Source organism: Chionomys nivalis, chromosome 17 (genome assembly GCF_950005125.1).
Source record: "Chionomys nivalis chromosome 17, mChiNiv1.1, whole genome shotgun sequence".
In the NCBI taxonomy this organism is placed as follows: Eukaryota; Metazoa; Chordata; class Mammalia; order Rodentia; family Cricetidae; genus Chionomys; species Chionomys nivalis.
This window is the reverse complement of record NC_080102.1, coordinates 36,843,352-36,869,539: the sequence shown is the minus strand read 5'-3', so window position 1 is coordinate 36,869,539 and position 26,188 is coordinate 36,843,352. Positions and strand designations below refer to the sequence as shown.

Sequence of the window (26,188 nt, the reverse complement as noted above, 5' to 3'; positions counted from 1 at the left end):
GAGGTGGGACCGCGGCTCCCGACGTCTCCGACATTTGTTGTTGGGGTTTGGGCCTTATTAATTATTCATTAAGACACTTGAGATGACTGCAGCGATTGGTGGCTGAGAGACCGAGTCGCCTGAGTCTCCTCTGGAGATACTTGTCACCCTCGCGAGGCGGGAGAAGCTGCTCATAAATTATTCCAACGAGGAGGGCGGGGCCAAGCATAAATTAGTTAAATGAGCCAGGGAGGGAGGGCGGGCGGCCGGCTGCGAATTAGCCTAAGTTCTTAAAGATGGCGGCGGAGCGGAGTCGCTCCCCGGTGGAGTCTCCGGTGCCGGCCTCGATGTTCGCCCCCGAGCCCAGCTCTCCAGGAGCGGCTCGGGGCGCGGCGGCTGCAGCACGACTCCACGGCGGCTTCGACTCGGACTGCAGCGAGGACGGCGAGGCGCTCAACGGCGAGCCGGAGCTGGACCTCACCAGCAAGGTAGGCCCGGGAGGCGGCGGCGGCGGGGCCAGGGGTACCCGAGCGGGCCGGACGGTCTCCGAGGCGACGGCGGGCAGCCGGTCGTCCAGTGACAGTGGCTCACTGGTACGCGGGAAAGACGCAGCCCGCCCACCTGCCGCGCTCCCGGACGTGCGGGGCCCGGGCCCACTCTCGGCACCGGGCAGTGTCCACCCGGCCTTCCGAGCTCTCCGCTCCCGCCTCGATCGCTGCCCCTTGGCTCCGCCACGTGGAACTGGGTTCTCAACACCGGCCGCGCGCTCAGCATCCCTGTCCCTTTGTGGGCCACCCCGCCCTCCTCAGGAGGGGTCCCCGAGACACTGGATTTTCTTCTTTCTGGAGCGTCCGGGACGACCGAGGGTCAAGGTGGCTTGGGCAGGGGGCGGGTTGCTCGCGAAAACAGGTAGCCATTCTGAGGTGGATGTAGGGTGGCAGCTGCTTCTCTTCCTGGTCCCTGGAAAGGAAACAGAAAGTAGTTGCTCCGTCCGCGAGAATGATGTCCGAGGAGTGTCCACTTTCCGTGTCCACCCAAACAGTATAAAAAGATGGGACTGACGAGATGGCTCAGCTAGTAAAGGCGCTTGCCTCCTGAGTTTGACAACCTCAATTCGATCCCCTGGACCTACCTACTTAGAAAACTGACTCCCACAAGTTGTCCTCTGATGTCCACACGAACGCTGTGGCACGCTTCCCACCCCCATGTAATAAAATTTAAAAACTAGATGGGCAGTGGGCATGACCCACACAGTCTTGCTACCCAGGAGTTGAGCCATCTCTTAGTAGTATAGGGTAAGGACGGGGTTTTAAATAGTGCCTTCTGAGTTTTTGAGACGGTAGGCAGAAATTATATCTCACCGTCTACTTGACATTGTGAAAAATAAAAAAGTTACTCTAAGATGTAACTGGTGTTTAGAAAGTGTTCAGTGTCACTAAAGACACTAATGCCCACTTGGAGAGACTGGGAAGGCTGGCTGGGTTTCCCTTCCAACTCTTGCCATTAAAGAGGTTCTGTGACCTTGGGAAGGTATCTTAACCTCTGAATTGTCCAGTTAGTCCATCAAGAAATTATGGCTGTATTCCAAAAATTAGAAGTGTATGTTAAGACACCCATTATAGTACCAGATCCATATCAGAGATTCAGGAAGTATTTGGACTAGATAGATGATAATACCCTATGAGGATTAAAAAGCTGCTGATGAAAGATAGACCAACCCCATCCCTTGCCCTTTGTAAGGTAATTATAAGAGAGATTTTTATGGCCCTTTGATGTCTGTGGCTATACTATGCTGAACGAGTCTCTTCCCATCTAGGAAGCTAAGCAGGGTCTGGTCTGATTACTACTTCGATGGGAGATTTTATGGAACTTTGAAAATGTTTGTGACATCTCATGGTGGCACAACTACAGAAAACTGGAAAAAACCTTTTCTGCAACCTAAGTAAACGATTCCCAACTATTCTTTCTCCATCTAGTCTCTGCTGAGCACTTGGAAGCCGGCTAGCTTCTTTTTGTCATGGTAGTCCTCTCTAATTCCTCTAGATGAGGATGGCCAAACTCAAGAAGACCTCCAAAATGTAGGAGACAGTGTAACCCTGGCAGCAACCGGATTAGAATTATAAGTTCTGATGAGTTAAATGGGCATGTTAGAAGTGGGCTGGCTGGATGGCAGTACATGGTCTGGGAACTGAAGAAGCCTGGAAACACAGTGGGGAGTTGGGACAGAGTTGTAAGAGGGTGGTAACTTCGTTACTATTTTATTTAATTGCAATGAGTAAGGAACTGTTACCTCATCACACGGCTGGGGAAGTCCTTGGAAATTGGAAGTGTGTGTGTGTGTGTGTGTGTGTGTGTGTGTGTGTGTAAGAAAAGCTGATCGTGTGGAGGAGAGAAGGGGTGGACTGAATAGAATTAAGCCCTGGAAAGAGTAGACTCTAGATTTTATACCTCACTATTGTTAAAAAATGTGGGGAGCTAAGGCTATGAGAACTTCCAGCAAGAAAAACATTTCGTGATTAATGGTGGTGAGATACATGCAGTTTTTGTAGAAATGATTGGGTGAAGATAACTTTGTACTGAGCGTTAGTTGAGCTTGGCCTAGGAGCTTTTGTTTTTGTTTCATTTTGAAACAGGATCTCATTCTATAGCCCAGGCTGTCAAACTCATAGCAATTTTCTTGCCTCAGCTCCCCCAGTGCTTGTATCACAGACTTGAGCCAGCCCAAATGCTTTATGTTATTCTATAGACTAGGAAATTGAGGTTTTGAGAGGTTAAGTTCTTTGTCCAAGGTCACATAGGAGTGGCATGCCTGATGGCAAAGACCTCCCCAAATAAGTGGTTGATACTTTGTTATTGACAGAATTTACACAGCCCATAGTCCTAATAATACTAACCTTAGTGGCCGGTAGAATTTTGTTGACAAAGATGGCCTTTCGCACGCAGTTTTCACTGTAGTAATCAAGACAGCGTAGACAAGGTAGAACGGAACCCTTTTGTGTTTGTGGGTGGAGGGCATAGCTATAAGTGAGCAGTCTGTCCTTGAACTCCCGGTGCACTGTAGGCAGAAGATGGTGCGGAGGTGCAAAGCACCGCTCTGCAGCTTTCCCGCTGTGTCAGGCTGGCTTCTCCCCTGTTTGGGACAACCCCCTTGTGAAGCAGCTGGAGGCAGGCTGTGCACACCGCTCCTCCTGTGGGTTGTGGTGCAGACATAACTCATTCTAATATATCATCTGGGTCGTATAAGGCTGTTTCAGGAGAGGCAGAAAGCGCATGTGGGGGCTGCACAGCTGTGTTGCATTAGAGTGCTCTGAGGTTTGCCCAGGGTCTCTGGTCAGGCTTTGATCAGCTTTGGCTGTGGCGCTCTCTAGTGAGTGTGGTCCTAAGGCTGTTGGTTTCTCTTCTAGCTGGTTCTAGTGAGCCCTACATCAGAGCAGTATGACAGCCTACTTCGGCAGATGTGGGAGAGGATGGACGAGGGATGCGGAGAGACCATATATGTCATTGGGCAGGGATCAGGTGAGCATAGTTTTCCTTTCCTTTATTTTAAACAATTATTAGAGCACATTTCCCCGCCGCCACCTTTTTGACTTCCGTGTCTCCTGTGCAACCACTCTGTAGTACCTGCAGAACTATCTGGAGAGGGGACAAGCAACTGAATGGTCAGGACAACTTTGGGGTCAAGGTTCCTTGTCCAGGGGGCCCTAGAGATGCTTCCTCTCCACCTCAGGACTCCTTATTTACGTACAGGGAATTAGAACTTTAGGCAAGGAAACCTCGTCCAAGGTAAGCCAGTAAGTCCTAGCTAGGTCTAGAATTAACTCTGCTTTGGGTAACTCTAGGTCTTTCCCTATAGACCCTGTTTGTGGATCCCATTATGTTCTGTTTCCTGCTTAGCTGATAATTTCTGTGGTTCTTCTTTTTTTTTTTTTTTTTTTGTTTGTTTGTTTTTTGAGACAGGGTTTCTCTGTGGCTTTGGAGCCTGTCCTGGAACTAGCTCTTGTAGACCAGGCTGGTCTTGAACTCACAGAGATTCACCTGCCTCTGCCTCCCAAGTGCTGGGATTAAAGGCGTGCGCCACCACCGCCCAGCTTCTGTGGTTCTTCTTGAAGCCACCAAGAAGTAGACACTCAGAATTTCTCTCTTCTTACATCAAGGTGCTTTGGTCCAGACCACGCTAACCCCTCAGTCTGGATAGTTGTGCTAACAGAGGTCCCTCCTGGCCCCTTCTAGATCTCGGCAGGCTTATAGCCACGTGACCACTTTGGTTATTGTCCTCCAACCTACTTACTCATCATAATAGAGTCTGCAGTTCTAGAGAAAGGCAGACCCCACGTCAGAGCCCCAGATGAGATAATGGAATTGTTTTTGTCCGTTCCCCCCTCCAGTCACTCCTTATTTCCACCCTTAGTGCCATAGCCAGCTCACTGCCTTCATCTTCATTGCAACATTATCTTTGCTGAAATGAAACCCGAAATTATTGAGGATCACTTGCAAGAGGCCTGTGTGCATCATTAGGGCAGTTTTCTCTCTCAGTAGACTTGTAGACAGGCACATAGTAGTTCTTTGGCAGATGAGTCTGAGTTCAGGAGCTCTCACAGGCCTTCTACCAGGCCTGGGAGTGCTTGCCTGTGATTCTAGCACTCAGGAGATTGAGGCAGGAGGATGGCCAATTCCAAACCATCCTAAGACACTGTCTCAAAATAAAAAATACAAAAAAGGCCAGGGGTATAGCTCAGGGGCAGTGCTTCATTGCCTGACTTATGCAAGGCCTGGCTGAATCCTCAGTACTGGAAAAAAATTGTTCTTCAGCTACTTGATACATATGTTAAGGATCTTCTAGATCTTGATACTTTTCAAAGCTCTTTTGGTTACTTAAAATTTGTTACCCTAGGATGGGCTTGTAGCTTAGCAGTAGAATGCTCACCTAGGATGTTCAAGGCCCTGTGCTCTGTCACCAGCAATAGAAAGTCAAGCAAAACAGAATAAAGCTGGTCCTTGCCCACAAGGAGGAAAGACGGCACATACACAAAACAATATTTGAAAATGCCTGAAGATGACAACTAGGGACAACGACTTGGTCTCTAAAAAACGGCTCCCCTATCTCCCCTGTCCTTCCCACTCCTGCCACCCCTCAGCTGTGGTGCCTATTGCCTGAGAGAAGACCTGGTCAGAGAGATAGGCAGACTTAGAGGTCACCTGTCAAGGAAGGGAGGGAGTCCGTCAGTGTTGCCAAGTGCTGCTAGGCAGCGGGTTCAGAAAAGGCCATTCTGCTTGGTGATAAATCATTGATTCCTTGTGCGAGTTCATCGAGTATGTCTCTGTCCTGCCTTAAGACAAACCATTCATAGGTCACTTCCTACTTCATAGGAAACCACAGAAAGGTCAGTTTTGACAAGGGTAGGACTAGTCTTTAATGATCCGGACTCTATTTATTTATTTACTTTAATGGGATCTTGCTTTGTGATCCAGGCCGGCCTTGGATTTTATCCTCCTGTCTTGGCCTTCCCCACAGACTCAGACTCCCCTTTTCTCTCCTGCTTTAATGCAGTCTAAATTTTGCCATAGCTCAGCAACTCACAACTAATTAACTCTCCTTTGGAAGGTAAGATGTAATACTCATTTGCCCATCTCCCACACACCCAGCAGTAGCCACACATCATCTTGGTGACTCCGTCTGCTGGATTCTTCGGAGGCAGAAGCCATCTGAACTGGTTAAACAAGTTGAACATCAGACAACACTGAATCAATTGCAAGGCTCCCAGAGGTCAGCTTCATCTCTAGCTTCTCCTGGGTCCAGAGCCTGCCCCTGTAACATGGAGAATGCAGACATGGAGACCTTCCTCAGAGAAACGGTTTTTGTGTTTTTGTTTTTGTTTTTGTTTTGTTTTGTTTTGTTTTGAGACAGGGTTTCTCTGTATAGCCTTAGCAGTCCTGGAACTCACTCTGTAGACCAGACTGGCCTCGAACTCACAGAGATCCACCTGCCTCTGCCTCCCAAGTACTGGGATTAAAGGTGTGCACCACCACCGCCTATCCCTCAGAGAAGTATTATGTGAATAAATACATTACAACCTTGTATACCATCCAGAGGGACTTTTCTATACCTGTGTATTCTTCATTTAAGATTGATATTTTAGAAAGCAAGTCAGTGATTGTCTAGTAATTTGGGGTTTGGAGCCTGGAAAGTCCGGGTTTACTTAAGACTTGTTTCTTGTCTTAGAATGCAGGTAGTACCGGGCTGGAGAGTGTGTACTGCTCTTCGCAGGAACTGGGTTTGGTTCTCACGCATGTTAGGAAGCTCATAGCCACCTGTAACTCCAACTCCTGGGGATCTGACACCATATGCTGGCCTCTTTGGACATCTACACTCAGGTGCACATTCCCACACATATACATATAATTAAAAATAAAATCTTTCAGCCAAGCAGTGGTGGTGTATACCTTTAATCCAGCAGAGGCAGGTGAATCTCTGAGTTCGAGGCCTGACTGTCTACAGACCAAGTTTCAGGACAGCCAGGACTATAAGAGAAACCCTGTCTTGAAAAACCAAAAATAAATCAATAAATCAACAGTAAGAAAATGAGAGTACTAGCCCACCGTCTCGCAGTGCCCGGGCACATGCCGTGAGCTCAGAGAGTGCATTTGGTGTAGAGATGTTAGTGTTAGTAGTGGAAGGTTTTCAGGGTCCTAGGTTGTAGTTGATTTATTATGGGACTGCTTTGCAAAAAGAACCTCAAAAGTTTCTTAATACTAAGCCGTGACTTGAGTGCTCATTTGGAGGGTCCAGCAGGGAACACAGTTGTGTCATATACTCATCCCTGAAGAAAGGTTCTTGTAAAGGAAGGTCACCATCTTCAACTCAGCAAATGGAGCATTAGGAGAGGGAGGGAATACCTGCCTAGCCAACCAGGTCAGCCTAATCACCATAGCGATGAGGGGAGTGACAGATGGCACAGCAGGGGACGCAGTGTTGTATTTGTAGGAGTTGGGAACAGCCACACAGAGGAGCTGCTCGTCTGTGAGTGGTGGCAAGTGGGCAGAGGAAACCGCATGCACAGAGGCACAGAGACACTGGAGATGCACATTTGGAGGGCCAGATGTACTCCAGTGAGAAGAGGAGAATGTGAGGTAGGGGTGTCTGGACAGGTAGGCAGGGTCCTTTTATGGTCCTTGAATGCTATGCCAAAGAGCTGAGACTTAAGTCCCCAAAGCCTGGGAAGCTGCCATAGCACCTTGAGTAGTGGAATGTTTGTTGGAAGGAAAGCGAGCTGGCTTTTCTCCTAGCATGATGAAAGTGGTGCATTTAGACAAGGGTAATGTGTCCACCTGAAAGTTCTGATGGTGAAGGTTACATTGGTGCCGGCCCCTATTGAAAACCAGCAAGGGAGGTAGATAGTCTGTCTGGTAAGGATGACAGCCATCCATCCTGAACTCAAGGGACCAAAACTCATTCAGTGGTTCATTTAGAACCCTCTGCCCAGTTGTTCTCCCTTGATTTAGTTGTTTTACATTTTCCAAACGTCTGAGGACTTAAGGTAGGAAAGCTATTCACCACAGAACAGTTAAGATATGGTCCGCATCCTCAAAATGTTCTGTGTAGCTGGGCAGTGGTGGCACACGCCTTTAATCCCAGCACTCAGGAGGAGACAGGTAGACCTCTGTGAGTCGAGGCCAGCCTGGTCTACAGAGCAAGTTCCAGGACAGGCTCCGTAGCTACTGTCTAGAAGAAAACAAAAGACTTTCTGTGTGGTCAGGGGAACACGTGCACAAGGTCAGGGTGTGGCAGATGCTGTAAAGAAGGCCTCAGAGCAGAACCGAGAGGATCTTGCCAAGAGGGGACATGCTGATTGGCTGTCTGGGGTGAGAAGAGGGGAAGGGGGCCGTCACTTAAAGGACTTGGAGTGGAAAGGAATACTGTTGGTTCTGGAAAGTCATTCAGAGATTTTGATGTGAAAGTGGCAATGTTAGAACCATGGTTTCTTTGGGAGTTTAAATGTATGGGGACTGGGGCTGGAGAGATGGCTCAGCGGTTGTTAAGAGCATTGCCTGCTATTCCAAAGGTCCTGAGTTCCTCCAGTGAGAAGAGGAGAATGTGAGGTAGGGGTGTCTGGACAGGTAGGCAGGGTCCTTTTATGGTCCTTGAATGCTATGCCAAAGAGCTGAGACTTAAGTCCCAGCAACCACATGGTGGCTCACAACCATCTGTAATGAGGTCGGGTGCCCTTTTCTTATTAAAAAAAAAAAAATGGCCGGGTGGTGGTGGCACACGCCTTTAATCCCAGCACTTGGGAGGCAGAGGCAGGTGAACTGTGAGTTCAAGACTAGCCTGGTCTACAAGAGCTAGTTCCAGGACAGGCTCCAAAGCCACAACCCTGTCTCGAAAAAAAACAAAAACAAAAACAAAAAAAAAAATGTATGGGGACTGTGCTAGGTGGACTGTAGGGGGTGTTGCAGGGGCAAGACACACAGACTAGATTCACTGAGACCAGTTATTCAGTAGAAAATGGTCCCAAATCAGGCAGCATAAGAACACCATAAAGAACTGGAATCAAATCAGCAGGACTGGGCTGAAGAAGGGTCATGCTTAGGAGACTAGAAGCAAAGTATTGTCTTTATTAGAACAGGGACAACAAGAGAGGGAGCAGCCAGACAGTGAGAGGGACAGCAGGGAAGGAAAAGAATCTACATTTGGAATCAGAAGACTCCAGTTTACACTATGGCCCCTCTGCAGCCCCCCTAGTTCTCAAGTATCTGGTTTCTGTTTATTGTGTTCTTCCTTCCCTCCCCTCCTCCCCTTTTGTTTTTGAGGGGAGCTTCACATTTATGATCCTCCTGCCTCATCCTCTTGAGTGCTGGAATTGTCGAGTTATTTACTCCACTATTAAAAGGCAAAAGTACTGCCTGATTGTAGGGTTACAGCGAATGTCCAGTGCTTTTTTGATTCTGCTGCTGCTTACAGGGTGAGTGGGTGAGTCTGAATACCAGACTTCTAGGTAGGAGTTTTCTTGTAGGACACTGGATCCCATGTGGAGCTTGGCGAGGTGGCCAGTGCTAGACAAGAATATCTTTGAAGCCTTTTTTTTTTTTTTTTTTGAGACAGGGTTTCTCTGTGTAACAGCTCAGTTTGTCCTATAACTATTTAACTAGCTCTTGTAGACCAGGCTGGCCTCTAACTCACAGAGATCTACCTGCCTCTACCTCCCGAGTGCTGGGATTAAAGTTGTGGCCCACCACAGCCTGGCCCGTCTTTGAAGTCTTGACAGTGACAGTTGAGACCTTAGAACGATAACTAAGGGGAAAGTTTGGAGGAAAAAGGGGGCCTTTGGTGGGTGGACTAGCAGAGGCTGGCATTCAGGGGGTGGGGCAGGGCTGTAGCTGGTTACAGTGATGGGGGCACTGGTGATGTTTGGTGATGGCAGCTCTTTTAGGAGTGGTCAGTTCAGAGCCCTGGGGATGAGTCAGCAAGGGTTGGCTAATCTCGTTCCTCGGTTTCCAGAATCAAAGAGAGCAGAGACAGAGAGAAGAGGGGTAGTTTTCCTCCCTTGGAGTTAGTGAGCTTGCTTTAGGGAACTTGAGGAAGAGGAGGTAGAAGAACATGCTTGGTCTGGCAAAGTTTCTGGGTGGTGAAAAAGAAGAGAGCACCCTGCTACAGGGTGTGCTTAGGAGGGACCTAGAGAGAGGCTGAGGGAGTGTGGACACTGAACCCCATGCTACAGAGATGCACCTGGTGCATTGCTGCTCTTAGACTCTAGGAAACTAGTTGTTCAGTCTTTTCCTGCCTACCTCCACATCCTAGGCTCATATTCTTTTTCCAGGTGTTGGCCGGATACCGTACCTGAGCCATCCTAGTTGCAAACTGTCTTTAAGATAACCTGGACACCCCCTCCCACAACCTCCCTCTTCCTGCCCTCGTTGCTTACCTAGGGCATTGGAATTTCTCCCTTGCCTGGCTCCTGCTTCTGACCTCTTGCTTATTGCCTAGAATGTCTTCCAGCCTACCTTGCTCTGACCATGTTATTGCCCTGCCTGACCCCCCCAGCTCTGGTACAAAACATTTGCTGTTGTCTGGTGTCATAGCAGCTTCCATTTCCCTCTGTTCCCTGATGCCCCCACCCCCCATGCCTCTTCTTGCCTCTTCTTGTCTCTGCCTGGTCACTGTCTGCGGTGCTTTCAGTTTTACTTCTCTGCTATGATGTCTTTACTCAACTTCTAAAGACCCAGTTTGGGGTCAGCACCCTCAAAGCTACCCTCCACATCCCTAGATTGTACTTTGTGTTTTCTTCCTTCAGCTCTACAGGGTAGTGCTCAAATCCGTATTGACATTAATTAATTTCTTGTGTCTCTCCCTTGAGGCTGTGAGCTCACTGAGGGCACTTATATTCCCAGCACCCAGTATGAAGCTTGGCATAAGTTCAAGGAGAATCTCTGGCTTGTGAATGAATTACCCAGTACCCTGCTAGAAGGGGAAGCTGTGGCACTATTATACATTAACTCTGTGTGTGCCTGCGCTGTCACTGTTTTTCTGCAGTGCCAGGAGGGAGTCTGTTTAGATAGAGTTGACTGGCGTATTGGCAGGCTGCTTGGTCTGACCCCTCTCTGTTGCTGTCTGGGCTCTTGTCACCAGATGGGACTGAGTACGGGCTGAGTGAAGCTGACATGGAGGCCTCCTACGCCACAGTGAAGAGCATGGCGGAACAGATAGAGGCTGATGTCATCCTGTTGCGTGAGCGTCAAGAAGCTGGTGGCCGTGTGCGTGATTACTTAGTCAGGAAACGAGTTGGAGACAATGACTTCCTGGAGGTCAGGTGAGGAGGCCACAGAACACTTGGAGGGGCTTCACAGAGCGTGTGGTGGAGCCTGTGGTCCTTGCTGAGTCAGCGCTGTCTCTCCCCTGCCTTTCCCTTCTCCCAAAGTGAGAGAGTGTGGGGCTCGTGGTTTTGGCAGTGCTGCTCTTTGTTTCTGTGTTCCATTCCTCGGTATTCCATCTGGGACGTGTGGGAGAGACCCAGCCATGCATTCTGGGGCCAGCCTGTGGCTGTATTCAGTTTACCATCAACCTGAGAGGCTAGAAAATGGGGGCTAGGGAGATCCTTTGTACCTTTTATAACTTTGGGGGTCTTCCCAGCAGTGGGGTTAGGACTGCAGGCATTGAAAGAGCCAGGACTTCTGACTAACTCTGTGCTCTTTGGGTACAGCTTCAGGAACACCCACCCCCCTCTGTGCTCATCCAGGAATCGGGACATCATGAGCCAGAGGGCTGGGGTGAACCCTCCCTTGGGGACCCAGGCTCTGGCTGAGTAGTCTTTCCAGGAACTAGCTCTCATACTGGTTTCATGTCCATGCAGGGTGGCGGTGGTAGGCAACGTGGATGCTGGCAAAAGCACACTCCTGGGAGTCCTAACACATGGGGAACTGGACAATGGTCGTGGCTTTGCCCGCCAGAAACTATTCCGCCACAAACATGAGATTGAATCTGGTCGAACCAGCAGCGTGGGCAATGACATTCTGGGCTTTGACAGTGAAGGCAATGTAGTGAACAAGCCCGACAGCCATGGTGGCAGCCTCGAGTGGACAAAGATCTGTGAGAAGTCCACAAAGGTGATTACCTTCATCGACCTGGCTGGCCACGAGAAGTACCTGAAGACCACTGTTTTTGGTATGACTGGCCATTTGCCTGACTTCTGCATGCTCATGGTAAGTGTGAAGCTTCCTTCAGGAGGGGACCTGGGGGTGCTAGACGAAGGTTCAGGATCTTTCTGAGACTGTTAGCTGGAGTAAGGATGGCAAGTTGGGATCTCGGGGAGCTCATCCCTCTGAGCTCTGTGATCTTCTCCACAGGTGAATCTTAACCTTTCTCCTGCATTTAGATCAGGGAGGGGACCTCCTGGTATAAAGCAAGATATTACTCACAGATTTCATTTTTGGAAAGGCAAAGGGGTCTCCTCCTTACTTAGTGCCTTCAGGAATGTTTTCTCTAGTGCCTGAGAGTACTTTGAGAGAGTGGCCCTAGATGGCACCCTCTGAGATCAGAATAAAGAAGAAAAGTACCTCACATCTGGAGCCAAGCAATCAGCAGGGCCTTAGGTGGTGTCTTCAGTGCCTGGGAGGGAAATGTATAGCAGCCATTGTCCAGCCCTTTTGGGGAAGCTATAGGGGCCTGGCCTTTTTCTCGCCTGGTGGCTTGCACAGTGGGAAGTAGGCCTTCCTGGTCCTAGGGCTCCCAGAGAGCAGCTCATCATGTAACGTCACCAAAAAGGAGAAGGGCAGAGGGCTCTGCTCTGCTCATGTGTGTGCATGTGTGTTCTGCTGAGCTTCCTGTACTTTACGCATAGCTTCAAGGGGAAAGGGAGGGAGGAAGAGTGCAGTGCGCACATGTGCTTAGTGAGTGAGTTTTCAAGTCCTTCCAAAGCCCCTCCACCCTCCTGGTTCTTCAGCTGCCTGTGTTAATAAGTGTGGTAAACACAGGCATCTGTTGCTACAAAACGTGCTCAAGTTACCCCACAAGCAGGTTCTCAGGCCAGCCTTCAGACTGGAGAGAGGAGGGGCAGTGTGTGCTCAGGGATGCCCATCTCTCTCTGCTTCTCTGTGGAAGTCCATAGGGGCCACTGGGCCTGTGGCCATTAAAAAGGGTTTAGGGGGTAAGGAAGATGACTTAGTGGGAAGCAAGCCTGGTGACCTAAGTTTGATCCCCAGTGCCCACATAAAGGTAGGAGAAAACTAACCCCATCTAGACTTCTTGCACACACACATTAATTTTTAAAATTTAATTTTATTGAATCTTACGTGTTTGTGTGATTTACCTGCATGTATGTCCATGGACCACATGTGTGCCCAGTGCTCACAGAGGTCAGAAGAGAGTTGCAGCAGGCTTTCTTGGACTGCCAGTCAGCTCCCAAATCATGACACAGAGACTTCATATTAGTTATGAGTGCTCGGCCGTATGCTTGTCCCACTAGCTCTTATAACCTAACCTTTCTCTTCATCTACATTTTGTCTCAGGCCTTTTTACCTTTCTTTCCTTCTGTACGTTCTACTTGCTGGCTGGCTGACTGGCCCTAGGCATCTTCACTTTCTACTTGATTACTCCTATTTATTCTCTCTGCCTGACAGTCCTGCCTATCCCTCTACTCCCTAGCTGTTGGCTGGTCAGCTTTTTATTAGACCACCCTAGGCAGGCAAAGTGAAACAGCAACATACCTTTCCATAATTAAACAAATCAGCATAAACAAATGTAACATATATTTGCCCAGTTAAACAAATATTTCACAACAGAGGGTATGAGATTCCCCAGAGTCTAGAATTATAGATAGGTGTGAGCTGCTTTGTGCATGCTGGGAATAGAACCTGGGTCTTCTGGAAGAACAGCCAGTACTCTTTACTGCTAAACCATATTTAAAAAATAATAATATTTTTTAAAAAATTAAAAAAATTCTTACCCTGCATATATTTTTTAAACATGAAGGGTTGCCGGGCGGTGGTGGCGCACGCCTTTAATCCCAGCACTTGGGAGGCAGAGGCAGGCGGATCTCTGTGAGTTCGAGACCAGCCTGGTCTACAAGAGCTAGTTCCGGGACAGGCTCCAGAACCACAGAGAAACCCTGTCTCGAAAAACCAAAAAAAATAAATAAATAAACATGAAGGGTTTAGGAACTAACTTAACAAAAACATTTTTCTTTCTTTTTTTTCTGTTTGTGTTGTGTTAACTAACGTGTAATAATTGTCCTACTTATGAAGTTCAGAATATTTCAGTGCATGTATACAGTATGTATGAACCACATCAGTTAGCATCTCCTGGAGAGACATGCTACTGTTGTACCATAGCCCTAATGCATGTCCTTCTTATCATGTCTTTACTTTAGAGATTCAAGTTCTTCATTCAGTTAAAACTGTACTGAGGTAGGACAATGATGGGATAATCTTCACCCCAAACAAAATTTTCCTGTCTGACTTTTAGGCCATCATCCATTTATTAAACTTCTATAGACAACAGAAAAATACCTTAAGTATTTTTACTTCTGCCTGCCTAGAATCCCAACCCTCAGGAGGTGGAGGTAAGAGGATCATGACTTTGAGGCCAGCCTGAATTATATACTAGACACTCCCCCCCTTTTTTTTTTTTTTTGTTTTTTCTTTTGTGTGTGTGTGTGTGTTGTGGAACTAGCTCTGTAGACCAGGCTGGCCTCAAACTCACAGAGATCCTCCTGCCTCTGCCTCCTGGGATTAAAGGAATGTACCACTACCACCTGGCTAAAGTTTATTGCCCTTTTTCTTTTTTCTCGAGACAGGGTTTCTCTGACAGCCCTGGCTGGCCTGGAACTCATTCTGTTGACCATGCTGGCCTCAAACTCAGAGAACTACCTGCCTTTGCCTTCTAAGTGCTAGAATTAAAGATGTGTGCCACCATTTCCTGGCATCTTTTTCTTTTTAAGTAAATAAATAAGTAACAAAAACAATTATCTTGTTAATGTTCTACAGTAATGAATTTTCAAGGGGGAAAAAAGTAACATATAGAAACCAGTAGACCATTCTCAGGTTCAGTGTGGGAACAACAAAGTGAGCCGCATTTGTATTGAAAAAGAGTGAGAAGAAATAGCTGGAGGACTGGAGATGTAACTCAGACAAGCAGCAGCCAGTTAGGGGCAGCAGACAGATGGGGGCAGCTGGGGCAACAGACAGATGGGGGCAGCTGGGGCAACAGACAGATGGGAGGAGCTGGGAGCAGCAGACAGATCGGAACAGCTGGGAGCAGCAGACAGATGGGGGCAGCTGGGAGCAGCAGACAGCTGGGGACAGATGGGGGCAGCTGGGGGCAGCAGCAGACAGCTGGGGACAGATGGGGGCAGCAGATAGATGGGGGCAGCAGTAGGGCTGGAGGCTGCCAGCAAGTGAAAACTGCACAGTGAAGATGTTGCAGCATGTTCAAAGCTCCACGCAGGCACAGGATGGCAGTTTCTCTCTTAATTCTATCCTAGTAGGCGTTCCCTCGCATGGTACAAAATGAAGAGGGCCAATTTGATGACTCAGTGGGTAAAGGTGTATGCTGCCAAGCCTGACAACCTGAATTGGATCCCTGGAAGAGCCAACTCCCACAGGTTGTCCTCCAGTCTCCAGACACTACAGTGGCACAACTCCCTCTCCATACACACAGTAACATACACACAATTGACTTTTTTAAAAAAATTTTTTTTTTTTTTTTTTTTTGGTTTTTCGAGACAGGGTTTCTCTGTGGCTTTTGGAGCCTGTCCTGGAACTAGCTCTGTAGACCAGGCTGGTCTCGAACTCACAGAGATCTGCCTGCCTCTGCCTCCCGAGTGCTGGGATTAAAGGCGTGCGCCACCATCGCCCGGCTTCCTTTTTTTTTCTTTTAAGACTGTCCCGCTATGTTGTCCTTGCTGGCCTGAAACTTGCTATGTAGACCAGGCTGGCCTCAAACTCATGGAGATCCCTGCCTCTATTTCCCAAGTGCTGGGATTAAAGGCGTGCACCACTGCACCCAGCATGGATATATTTTATTTATTTATTTATTTATTTATTTATTTATTTATTTATTTATTTATTTATTTTGTTTTTGTTTTTCGAGACAGGGTTTCTCTGTGGCTTTGGAGCCTGTCCTGGAACTAGCTCTGTAGACCACGCTGGTCTCGAACTCACAGAGATCCGCCTGCCTCTGCCTCCCGAGTGCTGGGATTAAAGGCGTGCGCCACCATCGCCCGGCCTGGATATATTTTTTTTAAAAATATTTATTTATTTATTATGTATACAATATTCTGTCTGTGTGTCTGCAGCCAGAAGAGGGCATCAGATCTCATTTCAGATGGTTGTGAGCCACCATGTGGTTGCTGGGAATTGAACTCAGGACCTTTGGAAGAGCAGGCAGTGCTCTTAACCTCTGAGCCGTCTCTCCAGCCCCTGGATATATTTTTTAAAAGACAACAGAGAGCATGTAGTAAAGTTTCCCTTCTTCCTTTGATCCAGAGGCAGCTAGTGCCTTCAGTTTTTTGTGTTCCTGCCAGAGATACTTTTTAAAAAAGAGTTTATTTTTCATTTTCTGTTTATGAACATTTTTATTGTGTGTATGTATGTATTTGTACTGTCTGTGGTATCCTTGGGTCAAAAGAGGGCATTGGATCCCTTGGAACTAAAATTTTGGACAGTTGTGAGCCACCGTGTAGTTACTGGGAACTGGACCAGGTCCTCTGGAAGAGCAGCCAGTGGTCTTAACCCCTGAGTCATTTCTCCAGTACCAGAGATACTATGTGCTCATATAGCAAGTGTCCATTATGATGCCAAACATCAGGTGACCCTCTAAAGTAGACGTGTCTGGTCCTGTTTTAAAGGTGTGTTAACTGAAGACCAAAGATGTCAAAAGTGAACACACTTGGGGAATATGGATGGCTGTGCATACCAGGCTCTTTGAATTGCCCCATTGTTTACAAGACTCCTCTGGTTTTTTGTTGTTGGTTTGATTTGAGTTTTTGGATGTTGTGTCTATTTTTTACAATACTGAGAACTGAACCTTGGGTCTGGTGGTGCTAGGCAGAGTCTGTCTCGAAGTTACATTCAAGCCCAGCCCTTTGTTTACTTTTTTTTCATACAGGGTATCACTGAGTTTTTCAAGCTGGCTCTAAAAGTTCTCTGTAGCCCAAGCAGGCCTCAAGCTCAGGCTTCTGAGTGGCTGGGGTTAAAGGCTTTGTCGCTGGGGCCTGCTTTTCAGGTGTAAGTCCCCTCCTCCAGAGCTCAGTTAAGTGAACTTCACCAGCCCAGCTTTCCCTAGCAGGCTGCAGTCCCCACTTTCCCAGCAGCAGTCTCTGTTTCCTTGTCCTGACAGTTCCTTTCTGTTGGGGCAGGTGGGCAGTAATGCTGGCATCGTGGGGATGACCAAGGAGCACTTGGGCTTGGCATTGGCACTCAATGTACCTGTCTTTGTGGTTGTCACCAAGATTGACATGTGTCCTGCCAATATCCTTCAAGGTAAGTGAAGCCTCCAGCTGCAGCAGCCTGTGGGGTTGTTGATGCTGATGCAGGGCAGTCTGCCCCTTCTGCATCCTTGTCTGTGCTAGACCTTGGCCTCAGCTTCCATCAGCTGGAGTCTGCTACTTCTTCCTCTCCTGTTTGGCTCTTGATTTAAGAGAAGTCCAGAATTTCCTTCTGTTCTTTTTCCTTCCTGGTTCCAAGTATAGGATCTATGAAATCCCTAGTCTGTCATTTTCCCCCCGAGTCTCGTCTGCCATTCTCCCCCCTCCCCCCGTCTAGTCTGCCATTTTTCCCCAGTGTCCCCAACAGCCGGCATTGTGCTGTACCATTGAAGCAGATGTGTATGGAGAAGTTTGGGCAGAGATCTTTTGGCCTTTAGCTACCAGTTTCCACACAGGCCTTGAGAGTAGGCCTCTGCACCTTCTCTTTTGTGCTGCAAGTTGAATGGAGCACTGTCCCCATTAGAAGGTCTCATTAGAAGGGTCCCTGCACTGAGCGGTGGTGGTGCACACCTTTAATTCCAGCACTCAGGAGGCAGAGGCACGTGGATCTCTGTGAGAGTTCGAGGCCAGCCTGGTCTACAAGAAAAACCAAAAAAAAAAAAAAAATATGGGGGCTGGAGAGATGGCTCAGAGGTTAAGAGCATTGCCTGCTCTTCCAAAGGTCCTGAGTTCAATTCCCAGCAACCACATGGTGGCTTACAACCATCTGTAATGAGGTCTGGTGCCCTCTTCTGGCCTTCAGGCATACACGCAGACAGAATATTATATACATAATAAATAAATAAATATTTAAAAAAAAAATAAATAAATAAAAGAAAGAGAGAGAGAGAGAGAGAAGAAGAAAAAGGGTCCCTGCAGATTTGTAAATGCCCAGAATATTCCTGAGATGAGACCTTCCAGACAGCAAGAGCATTATGGAAAAAACATCATCCTTGGGAACCCAAGGCACTTGTCTGTGTGTTCAGACTCATGGCCTTAGACAAGAGACCCATCTGTGTACTCTCTACACTGTAGCAGCATGCACCCACCCAGCTTTGATCTTCCTTTCTGCTTCTCCAGGCATTGTGACATTTAACATTGATCCGTCTGTCTGTCTGTCCTCTGCTTGCATCAGTATTGAGTGCAATACCCTGGAAGTCTGGCCAGAGAGAAGCCTGTGTCCCCTAATTCTGTTCCATTTCACCCTTTAAGAAACCCTGAAGCTGCTACAGCGCCTGCTGAAGTCACCAGGCTGCCGGAAGATCCCTGTCTTGGTGCAGAGCAAAGATGATGTGATTGTCACAGCCTCCAACTTCAGCTCTGAGAGGTAATGGGGGCAAGGCTAAAGGGTGGGGAAGCACATGATTCTAAGCAAGTGCCCTTGCCAGCAGGGCCCAGCAAGCCATAGGCCTAAACCAGCTAGTCAAGCATGAGGTCTCATGGACATGGCTGGAGGAAATAGAAGGTTCTGTCTTTGTACAAGTCTTCTAGGTCAACAGGTTCAGGCGGTTCCCATTCTGAATTACTGATCTCTCTGAGGTTGGGACGTCTCATCCTTACCTGGAAAATGGGGATATTATTAACTTCCTGAATTAGTCAGGGTTCTCTAGAAGCACAGAACCAATGGAATGCATATCTATCACACAGGGGATATATTAGATTGGCTTATACAGTACAGGCTGAACAGTCCAACACTGGCTCTCTGCTTGATGGAGAGGCTTTGAGCTCCATAGCTGTTTGATCATTAGTTCCAGTCTGGAGCTGAAGTCTTCAAGGACCCTGGAGCTGCTGGTCTTTAGTCTATGTTGCAAGGCCAAAGAAACTGGGCTGTGATATCAGTAAAGACAGGCAGCCACAGCAGCAATAACAGAGGCGCACTCACCTGTAAGGAGCGAAGGTGGGCAGGCGAAGGTAGAGCTTCTTCTTCCTTGGACCTCTGTTTATTTTTATTTTATTTTTTTTTAAAGATTTATTTATTGTGTATACAACATTCTGCCTCCATGTATGCCCGCACACCAGAAGAGGGCACCAAATCTCATTACAGATGGTTGTGAGCCACCATGTGGTTGCTGGGAATTGAACTCAGGACCTTTGGAAGAGCAGCCAGTGCTCTTAACCGCTGAGCCATCTCTCCAGCCCTCTGTTTATTTTTAATTTATTTTCTTGTTTGTTTTTGGAGACAAAGTCTCTCTACATAACCCTGACTGTCCTGGAACTCACTTTGTAGACCAGGCTGGCCTCGAAATCAGAGAGATCTGCCTGTCTTTGCCTCCAGGGTGCTAAAATTAAAGGCTTGTACCACCATGCTCCACGCTCCACCAAGCCTCTCTTGGACTTTTTTGTATCTTGACCCAGTGCTCTGAACTGACCACTCACCAAACGTTACCAGGGGCCTCCCAGTGTTCTACACAGATATAACTCTGCCTACCCTGGGGGAGGGGCTTTCTTACTCGACTGTTCCTTCCCACAAATAGCCTCTTAGTTGCTTCTAGATCCAATCAAGCTGGCAACCAAGATCAGCCCTCATGTTCGCGCAGAGAGGGCGCTTGGGTGCTGGAGTGGAAGTCATGAGCATAGAAGGCACCAGCCTGTGCCTGGCCGGCAGAGTGCTGTCTTTTTATGACTCATTGACTTTATGCTGTTTCTCAAAAGCCCTCTGATCACAGGCCAGTTTGGCGTTTATTTAGTGAGTCTGTTCATTGCATACATGTTTATTGGATGTTTGTTCTACCAGGCTCTTCCTCCAGATGTTAATGCATCTAGATTCTACGTGTTGCCTTGAGCACAGTGCTAGGCTCTTTAGCTCCTTGGTCAAAAATCATCTTTTGATAACAGTTCCTTTTCTTTGCCCTGAGCCAGGGCTTCCTTGGAGCCACCTGTCCCCTGACTTGGTCTGTGCTTCAGAGCAGCCTGGCATTTGGCCTGTTTCTCTAGCTCGTGCTGTCTTCAGTGCTACCAGTTGTCCAACAAGGGGCTATATTTCAGGGGTACAGCCACGCTCCAGCTCCTTAGAGTCCCTAGTCTGTGAGGTACTCAGGAGAGTATGCGATTCCTGTTGTCGAGATAAGTAAGACAATGAGGAGGCCAGAGTGACCTGACAGGAGGTCTTAGCTCCCTAAGCGTCTCTCCCTTATTTCTGCTCTATTTAGGATGTGCCCAATATTCCAGATCTCCAATGTCACAGGGGAGAACCTCGACCTGCTCAAGATGTTCCTCAACCTCCTGTCCCCGCGCACCAGCTACAGGGAGGAAGAACCTGCTGAGTTCCAAATAGATGACACCTACTCTGTTCCCGTGAGTGCCTCTGGGTGGGGCTGCACTTCCTGCTCTGTCCTCTGCGGAGGAGTCTGTGGTGGGAATAGGCTTAATAGGCTGGGTTCTTCTCCTTGGCAGGGTGTGGGGACAGTGGTGTCCGGGACCACGCTGAGGGGCCTGATCAAGCTGAATGACACTCTGCTACTGGGCCCAGACCCCTTGGGTAACTTCCTGTCTATTGCTGTCAAGTCAATCCATCGCAAGCGCATGCCTGTCAAGGAGGTGCGGGGAGGCCAGACAGCCTCCTTTGCACTAAAGAAGGTGAGTAAGGCTAATTCCAGAAACTCTTCTTGAATTCTACTAAGTCTGAGCCAAGCACTTTACTGTCTCCAGTTCTTGTGACTGCATTGCAAGGCGGGGGTTACTGACCCTTTTCACAGAGGAGGAGACTGAGGTTCACAGCGTCATAACCTTTCCAAACCAGGACTGTTTCCCCCTGAGCTCTGCTCCTCCCTCCGTAGCCTGAGCAGTTGTCACTTGCACAGTGCAGTCGGATAGGAGTGTCCCTCCTGAGCACAGTGCCACCCTTCTAAACTTAGGATAGATGGGATCTGCGCACATACTCTTACCATTCAGTCTTCTGTCTCCTGGGGTTTGGGGTGAGTACTAGCTCTGGGATCACCCACCATCCTGTAAGCTACTAGGAAAAGTGGGATATCCTTTGTCTTCTCCATGATCAGGTTTACTGATTTCTTTTTTCTTTTGATTTTTGAGACAGGGTTTCTCTGTAGCTTTTGGTTCCTGTCCTGGAACTAGCACTTGTAGACCAGGCTGGCCTCGAACTCACAGAGATCCACCTGCCTCTGCCTCCCGAGTGCTGGGATTAAAGGCGTGCGCCACCACCGCCCGGCAGGTTTACTTATTTCTTGCACCTGCCTGTGCTCCTGGCTCACCCTCCAGGATCCAGTGGCTAGAAAGCTGAGCTCCTGTGCATTTTTCCCTGCTTCCTAGTAGCAATGTTTAGCTTGCTGCACAGCACGGAGGCTGCCTTGTGCTGTCTGCATTAGGTGGTGAGGAGTAGAGCTGTAGGAGTGGTTCCTACTCCTAGAGAGACATTTTCATCTCTGGGACCGGACTGGGTAAACCTGAAGGACACCATGGTCCTTGAGCGCTGTGTTCTCCTTTTTCCCTTCAGATAAAGCGCTCATCCATCCGGAAAGGCATGGTGATGGTTTCTCCACGCCTGAATCCCCAAGCTTCCTGGGAATTTGAGGCGGAGATTCTCGTCCTCCACCATCCCACCACAATTAGTCCACGCTACCAAGCCATGGGTAGGTGTCCAAGATCCTGCCAGCCTCAGAAATTCTGTACTTGCGCCTTCTCAAGGGAGCTCCGGCAATCTAAGCCCAAGGCTTCCAGCCCCTGAGCAGCACTAGTTGTTCAGTCCTGCAGAGGCTCTGAGACCAAAACCAGTCCTCAGGAAACACTTGCCCACATTTATTCAGCCGAGAGTCTTGAGCATTTCTGTGTGTGCCCGGTGGCATCATCAAGGTGCTAGGAAGAGCCCTTTGGGAAAGCATATGTACACACAGGCACTGGCTCTGCCACATGGGACTGGGTAGGGGAGAGATGGAAGGAGGCAGGATCAGATCTGAGAGTGGACTGCACTGACGTATCTGGCTCTAGAGTTCTTGCGCTGTAGAGACACGGCTCCAGCCTGAGGCCACAGAGTAGGTCATGCATGCTCTGGTTCTCTTGACAGTACACTGTGGGAGCATCCGGCAGACAGCTACCATCTTGAGTATGGATAAAGACTGTCTACGCACAGGAGACAAGGCTACTGTCCACTTTCGCTTCATCAAGACCCCTGAGTACCTGCACATAGACCAGCGGTTGGTGTTTCGGGAAGGTCGTACCAAGGCTGTTGGCACTATCACCAAGGTATGATTGGGGTAACCTCACCTGCCCAAGGAAACTTCAGTGTGCTCTAACCATGAGTACCACAAGCTCCTCTTGAGAACCCAGGAGTTGTCTTCATTCTGGGACAGAGGCGTGGTCCTTGCCCTGGCAGAGCTGAGCCAGTACTAGGGGATGGCTTCAGTGATGTCTCTGCTTCCCCAGGAGCTGTCCCTTAAGCCTCCTTGTCTTGGGCTTTGGAAGCTTGTCTGTTTTTGTTTTGTTTGTTTGTGTGTTTTTGTTTTTGGTTTTGGTTTTGGTTTTGTTTTGAGACAGGATTTCACTGTAGCTTTGGTGCCTGTCCTGGAACTAGATCTTGTAGACCAGGCTGGCCTCGAACTCACAGAGATCCACCTACCTCTGCCTCCTGAGTACTGGGATTAAAGGCGTGCGCCACCACCTCCCAGCTTTGGAAGCTATTTTGAAGGAGAGAAGGTGGCATTGGGGTATGGTGCTCCTCCATAGGAGACAGAGTGTCTGGAGAGCCACGGCTGACCTGAGGTGCTACCTCTGGGTCCTGAGGCATGCTTGGGACTTTGCTTGAGGGTTTTCCACAGCATGGTGGATCCCTTTGGGCTGAGTGCTGGGTATCATGGGGACATGGTTGGAAGGTCCTATGGTGCTTGGGTTGTTTTCCTGGAGCCCACCTTTTGCCTGCTATAGAGCTCGCCCATGGTCTTGGGTAGAACATTTGGTAGAGGATTTGACCCCTGCCCATATAGAAGAAGACGTGGTTTCCATGTCTGAGACGGGAATGAACTTCAGGCTGGTTTTTCTTCCTGAGAAGCGTCCCTGTCATGTTGATAATTTGCTAGAGGCTATAGCCTGCACTGTAGTGTCCTGTGAAACCCAGCCAACCTTCTTTCCTGCTGTGTTTGAGATTGATTGAACTTGGGCGACAAGGAAGATTCTGAGACACTTGCTCCTGGGTGGTAGCTTTTATGATTTCTGACATGTGTTTATTTTCTTTCTTCAGGGGGCCTGAAGTTAAAGCATGGTCCAAAACAGGCTCTGGGCAGCCCAGACCCTACCCTACCTCAGAGTAGGATGGCAGAAGTTCAGAGAGCTCTCTGTAGGAATAGCAGCTGGACCCAGAAAGGGCTGGAGCCTTTCTAGGCAGGGAGAGGCAGGAAGTGAGGCATCTGTTCCAGTGCTGTGTGGCTCTGGCCTCAGAATGGGAATGGGAAGGCCTCTTTGTTTGCTCTGCCTCCCGAGGTGGCCTTCCTGTCATCCGCTTCACTCAGAGCTGGGCGAGCAACTCTGACATCATGCTATCCACTTGGCCTCCACAGCTCCTCCAGACGACCAATAACTCTCCCATGAACTCCAAGCCTCAGCAGATTAAAATGCAGTCCACAAAAAAGGGTCCCCTGAGCAAAAGAGAAGAAGGAGGTCCATCTGGCATGCCAACAGCAGGGGGCCCCTCAGCTGGAGAGGACGCTTCCTCTGTAGGAACTACACAGGCTGCTACATCCAGTGGTCTCCAGCCACAGGTAAGTAGGGCCTCTTAAGGCCTCTAGCAAGGTGCTGGGCGGGGCAGGACTGATAATCTAAGTGGTCCTGATTGGCATTTGTTTTTAATGAAATAAAGAATAGAAAAATGTCAAGGTTCCCCTTTTTGTTATTTTGATTTTTATTTGTTTTTTGTTTTTTGTTTTTTTCCTTTCTTTTTTTAAAGACAGGATCTTGGGGAGGGAGAAGGAACTGAGGTTGGTATGTAAAATGAAAAGTAAGGTTTTTTTTTAAATAAAAAAAAGTGAGGGGGGGTAGGATCTCAATCTATAGGACAGACTGGTCTGAGATTTACTCTGTAGGTTAGACTAGCCTTAAACTTAAGGCAGCTTTCCTCGGCTTTTCTGGTGCTGAGATCACAGGTGTGAGTCACCACACCTAGCCAAGGCTTCCCTTTGATAATACGAATATATTTGGTTTCTAGTGCTGTGTGTGCCTGAGATCCAGCACACCTGAGAGACATTGCCTTAGAACTCCTTCTCCGAGCCTGAGGGAGGTGGTCTTTGCTGGGTCATTGTGCCACCTGCCTGTTCTTCGGGTCTTTGCTGAGCTCACAGAGGCCTGGTACTCCCTCCCCCATGCCTGCCCCATATTGTTTCTCTCTAGCCTTGTTGGAGTAGGCATCTAAGCCTTACTATCACACAGTGCTGGTGCTCGTTCTCTTCTGTCTCCTCCCCACCTCTCTCCTCTTCCCTCTCTTTGTAACTCCGTCCCATTCCGTGGTTCCTGAACCCCTCTCCCAGTTAGTGATGTATGTTGACTCCTATTTCCCTGTGTGCTTCTCTGACCAGCTCCCCTGCCATTACCACACACCTACAGCTGCCAGGAAGGTTCCGTTTCCCCATGGAAACTCGTGACTAGGTTAGGGCTACAGCATGGTCATTGCCTGGCCCTGCTTTAGAGGACCACCATTTCTCAAGTGCCTGCTTTCTTTCTTTTAGCCCAAGCCCAGCAGTGGGGGCCGGCGACGAGGGGGCCAGCGCCACAAGGTGAAGTCCCAGGGGGCCTGTGTGACTCCTGCCAGCGGCTGCTGAATATTCCCCTGGTGCACTTGACCACCCATGGGATCCTTACTCTGGCTACTGCTCACCAGCTGGGCAGAGCATCTTTGACCGCCACCCGCCCACTCCAGCCCACAGCCAGAGCATCCTTGTTGCCACAACCCCCATTTTCCAGGGGGCATTGTAATTTATAAGATGAGGATGGACTAGATGTCCAAGGACTGACCATCTCCCACTGCCTCCTCCCTTACACATCTTTCGTACATCTGGGCCCTTAATTTCTATTCTTTTTATTATATATCTCTGTCGTGTGTGTGTGTGTGTGTGTGTGTGTGTGTGTGTGTGTGTGTGTAGGGGGTGTGTACAGGAATGCAGCTGACCCTGTCAATCTCTGTTTCAGTCCTGGCTGGCCACTCACTTCTGAGAGCTGCCACCTGTCCTTCCATCTGTGTCTGTCTCAGTGAGATCCTCAGATCCTTTAGGGAACCTCAGAAGCCCAAGGCACCTGCCTTCCCAGGCCAATTGCCCCTCTTAGCTGGAAGCTCCTCTTTGGTTTAGTAGCTTCTGTCAGAGCAGGGATCCCCCAATCTAAGATTTGAGGAGTTTAATGGAAAGTGGTGGGTTCTCCTGTCTCTCCTTTTCCCTCCTAAGCTCCCAGACAGGTAAGGTCAAAAGCTCTGCAGCGGCACCTGTGATGTGCGAGAGCATGGTGACCGCACTACAGGACTGCCCACCCCGACTTGTTTTCTGAGACAGGTTCTCTGTGTAGCTCTGGCTGTCCTGGAACCTGCTCTGTAGACCGGGCTGCCCTTGAACTCAGAGATCTGCCTGCCTCTGCCTCCCAAGTGCTGGGATTAAAAGCGTGCACCCTCACCACCTGGCTGCCCACCCTGACTCTTGACCCTTGCCATGGCTCCAAAGAACTGGGTGGGCTTACCCTTGGAGACAATCCTGGGCTTGCCTGGCTGGCCCTGGCTGCTCTGACTTCTGTAACCATGGAGGCTTTTCCTGTTCCTCTGGCTGAGCCTCAGAGCACAGAGTACCAGACTGGGTCTGGGCCTTCCTGGAATCGGGTTTTATAGCCCCTCCTTTGGTGGGGGAGGGTAGGTACTCCTCTGAGTTGAGCCAGGACTAGAAACCCTCCTTCCTCACATCACCCCAGCATAGCTGCTGCAGCCGTGGCGTCACAGCAGTGAGAAGCCTGAGCTCAGATGCCCTGACTTGGGGTGTGTATGGGCAGGTGGCAGTGGAGATTCTTCTAGGCCATCAAAAGCACTTCTGCTGGGGTAGAGTAGAGTGGGCAAGCCCTGCACCCTGACCTCAGGCTGGGGTGCTCCTTCTCAGCCAGGACACACCCAGCTGGCTGGGTCCCTCTTCAGCCCCACCTCTCCTCCCAAGCTCTCTTTTTTTCGATTGGTCCTGACTGCTCTTTCCTCCCTGCCCTTCCTCCCAGCTGTGTCTAGTTACCACTGCCCCATGGCCATGGACTGACCAAACCAGCATTCACAATAAAAGTTTGTTTTAAGTTGA

The 26,188-nt window shown here is 49.0% G+C and overlaps 1 protein-coding gene across 1 annotated transcript; it reads left to right on the top strand.

The window, feature by feature from the left end:
* The first annotated feature begins 261 nt into the window (after positions 1-261).
* Gtpbp1 (GTP binding protein 1) lies at positions 262-26,188 on the top strand. Its single transcript, XM_057792528.1, has 12 exons — positions 262-467; positions 3,384-3,495; positions 10,604-10,784; positions 11,325-11,673; positions 16,827-16,950; positions 18,147-18,261; positions 20,084-20,228; positions 20,328-20,510; positions 21,385-21,520; positions 21,952-22,130; positions 23,438-23,638; positions 24,599-26,188. The coding sequence occupies exons 1-12, from the start codon at positions 276-278 to the stop codon at positions 24,689-24,691; spliced, it is 2,010 nt and encodes a 669-aa protein (XP_057648511.1). The 5' UTR covers positions 262-275; the 3' UTR covers positions 24,692-26,188.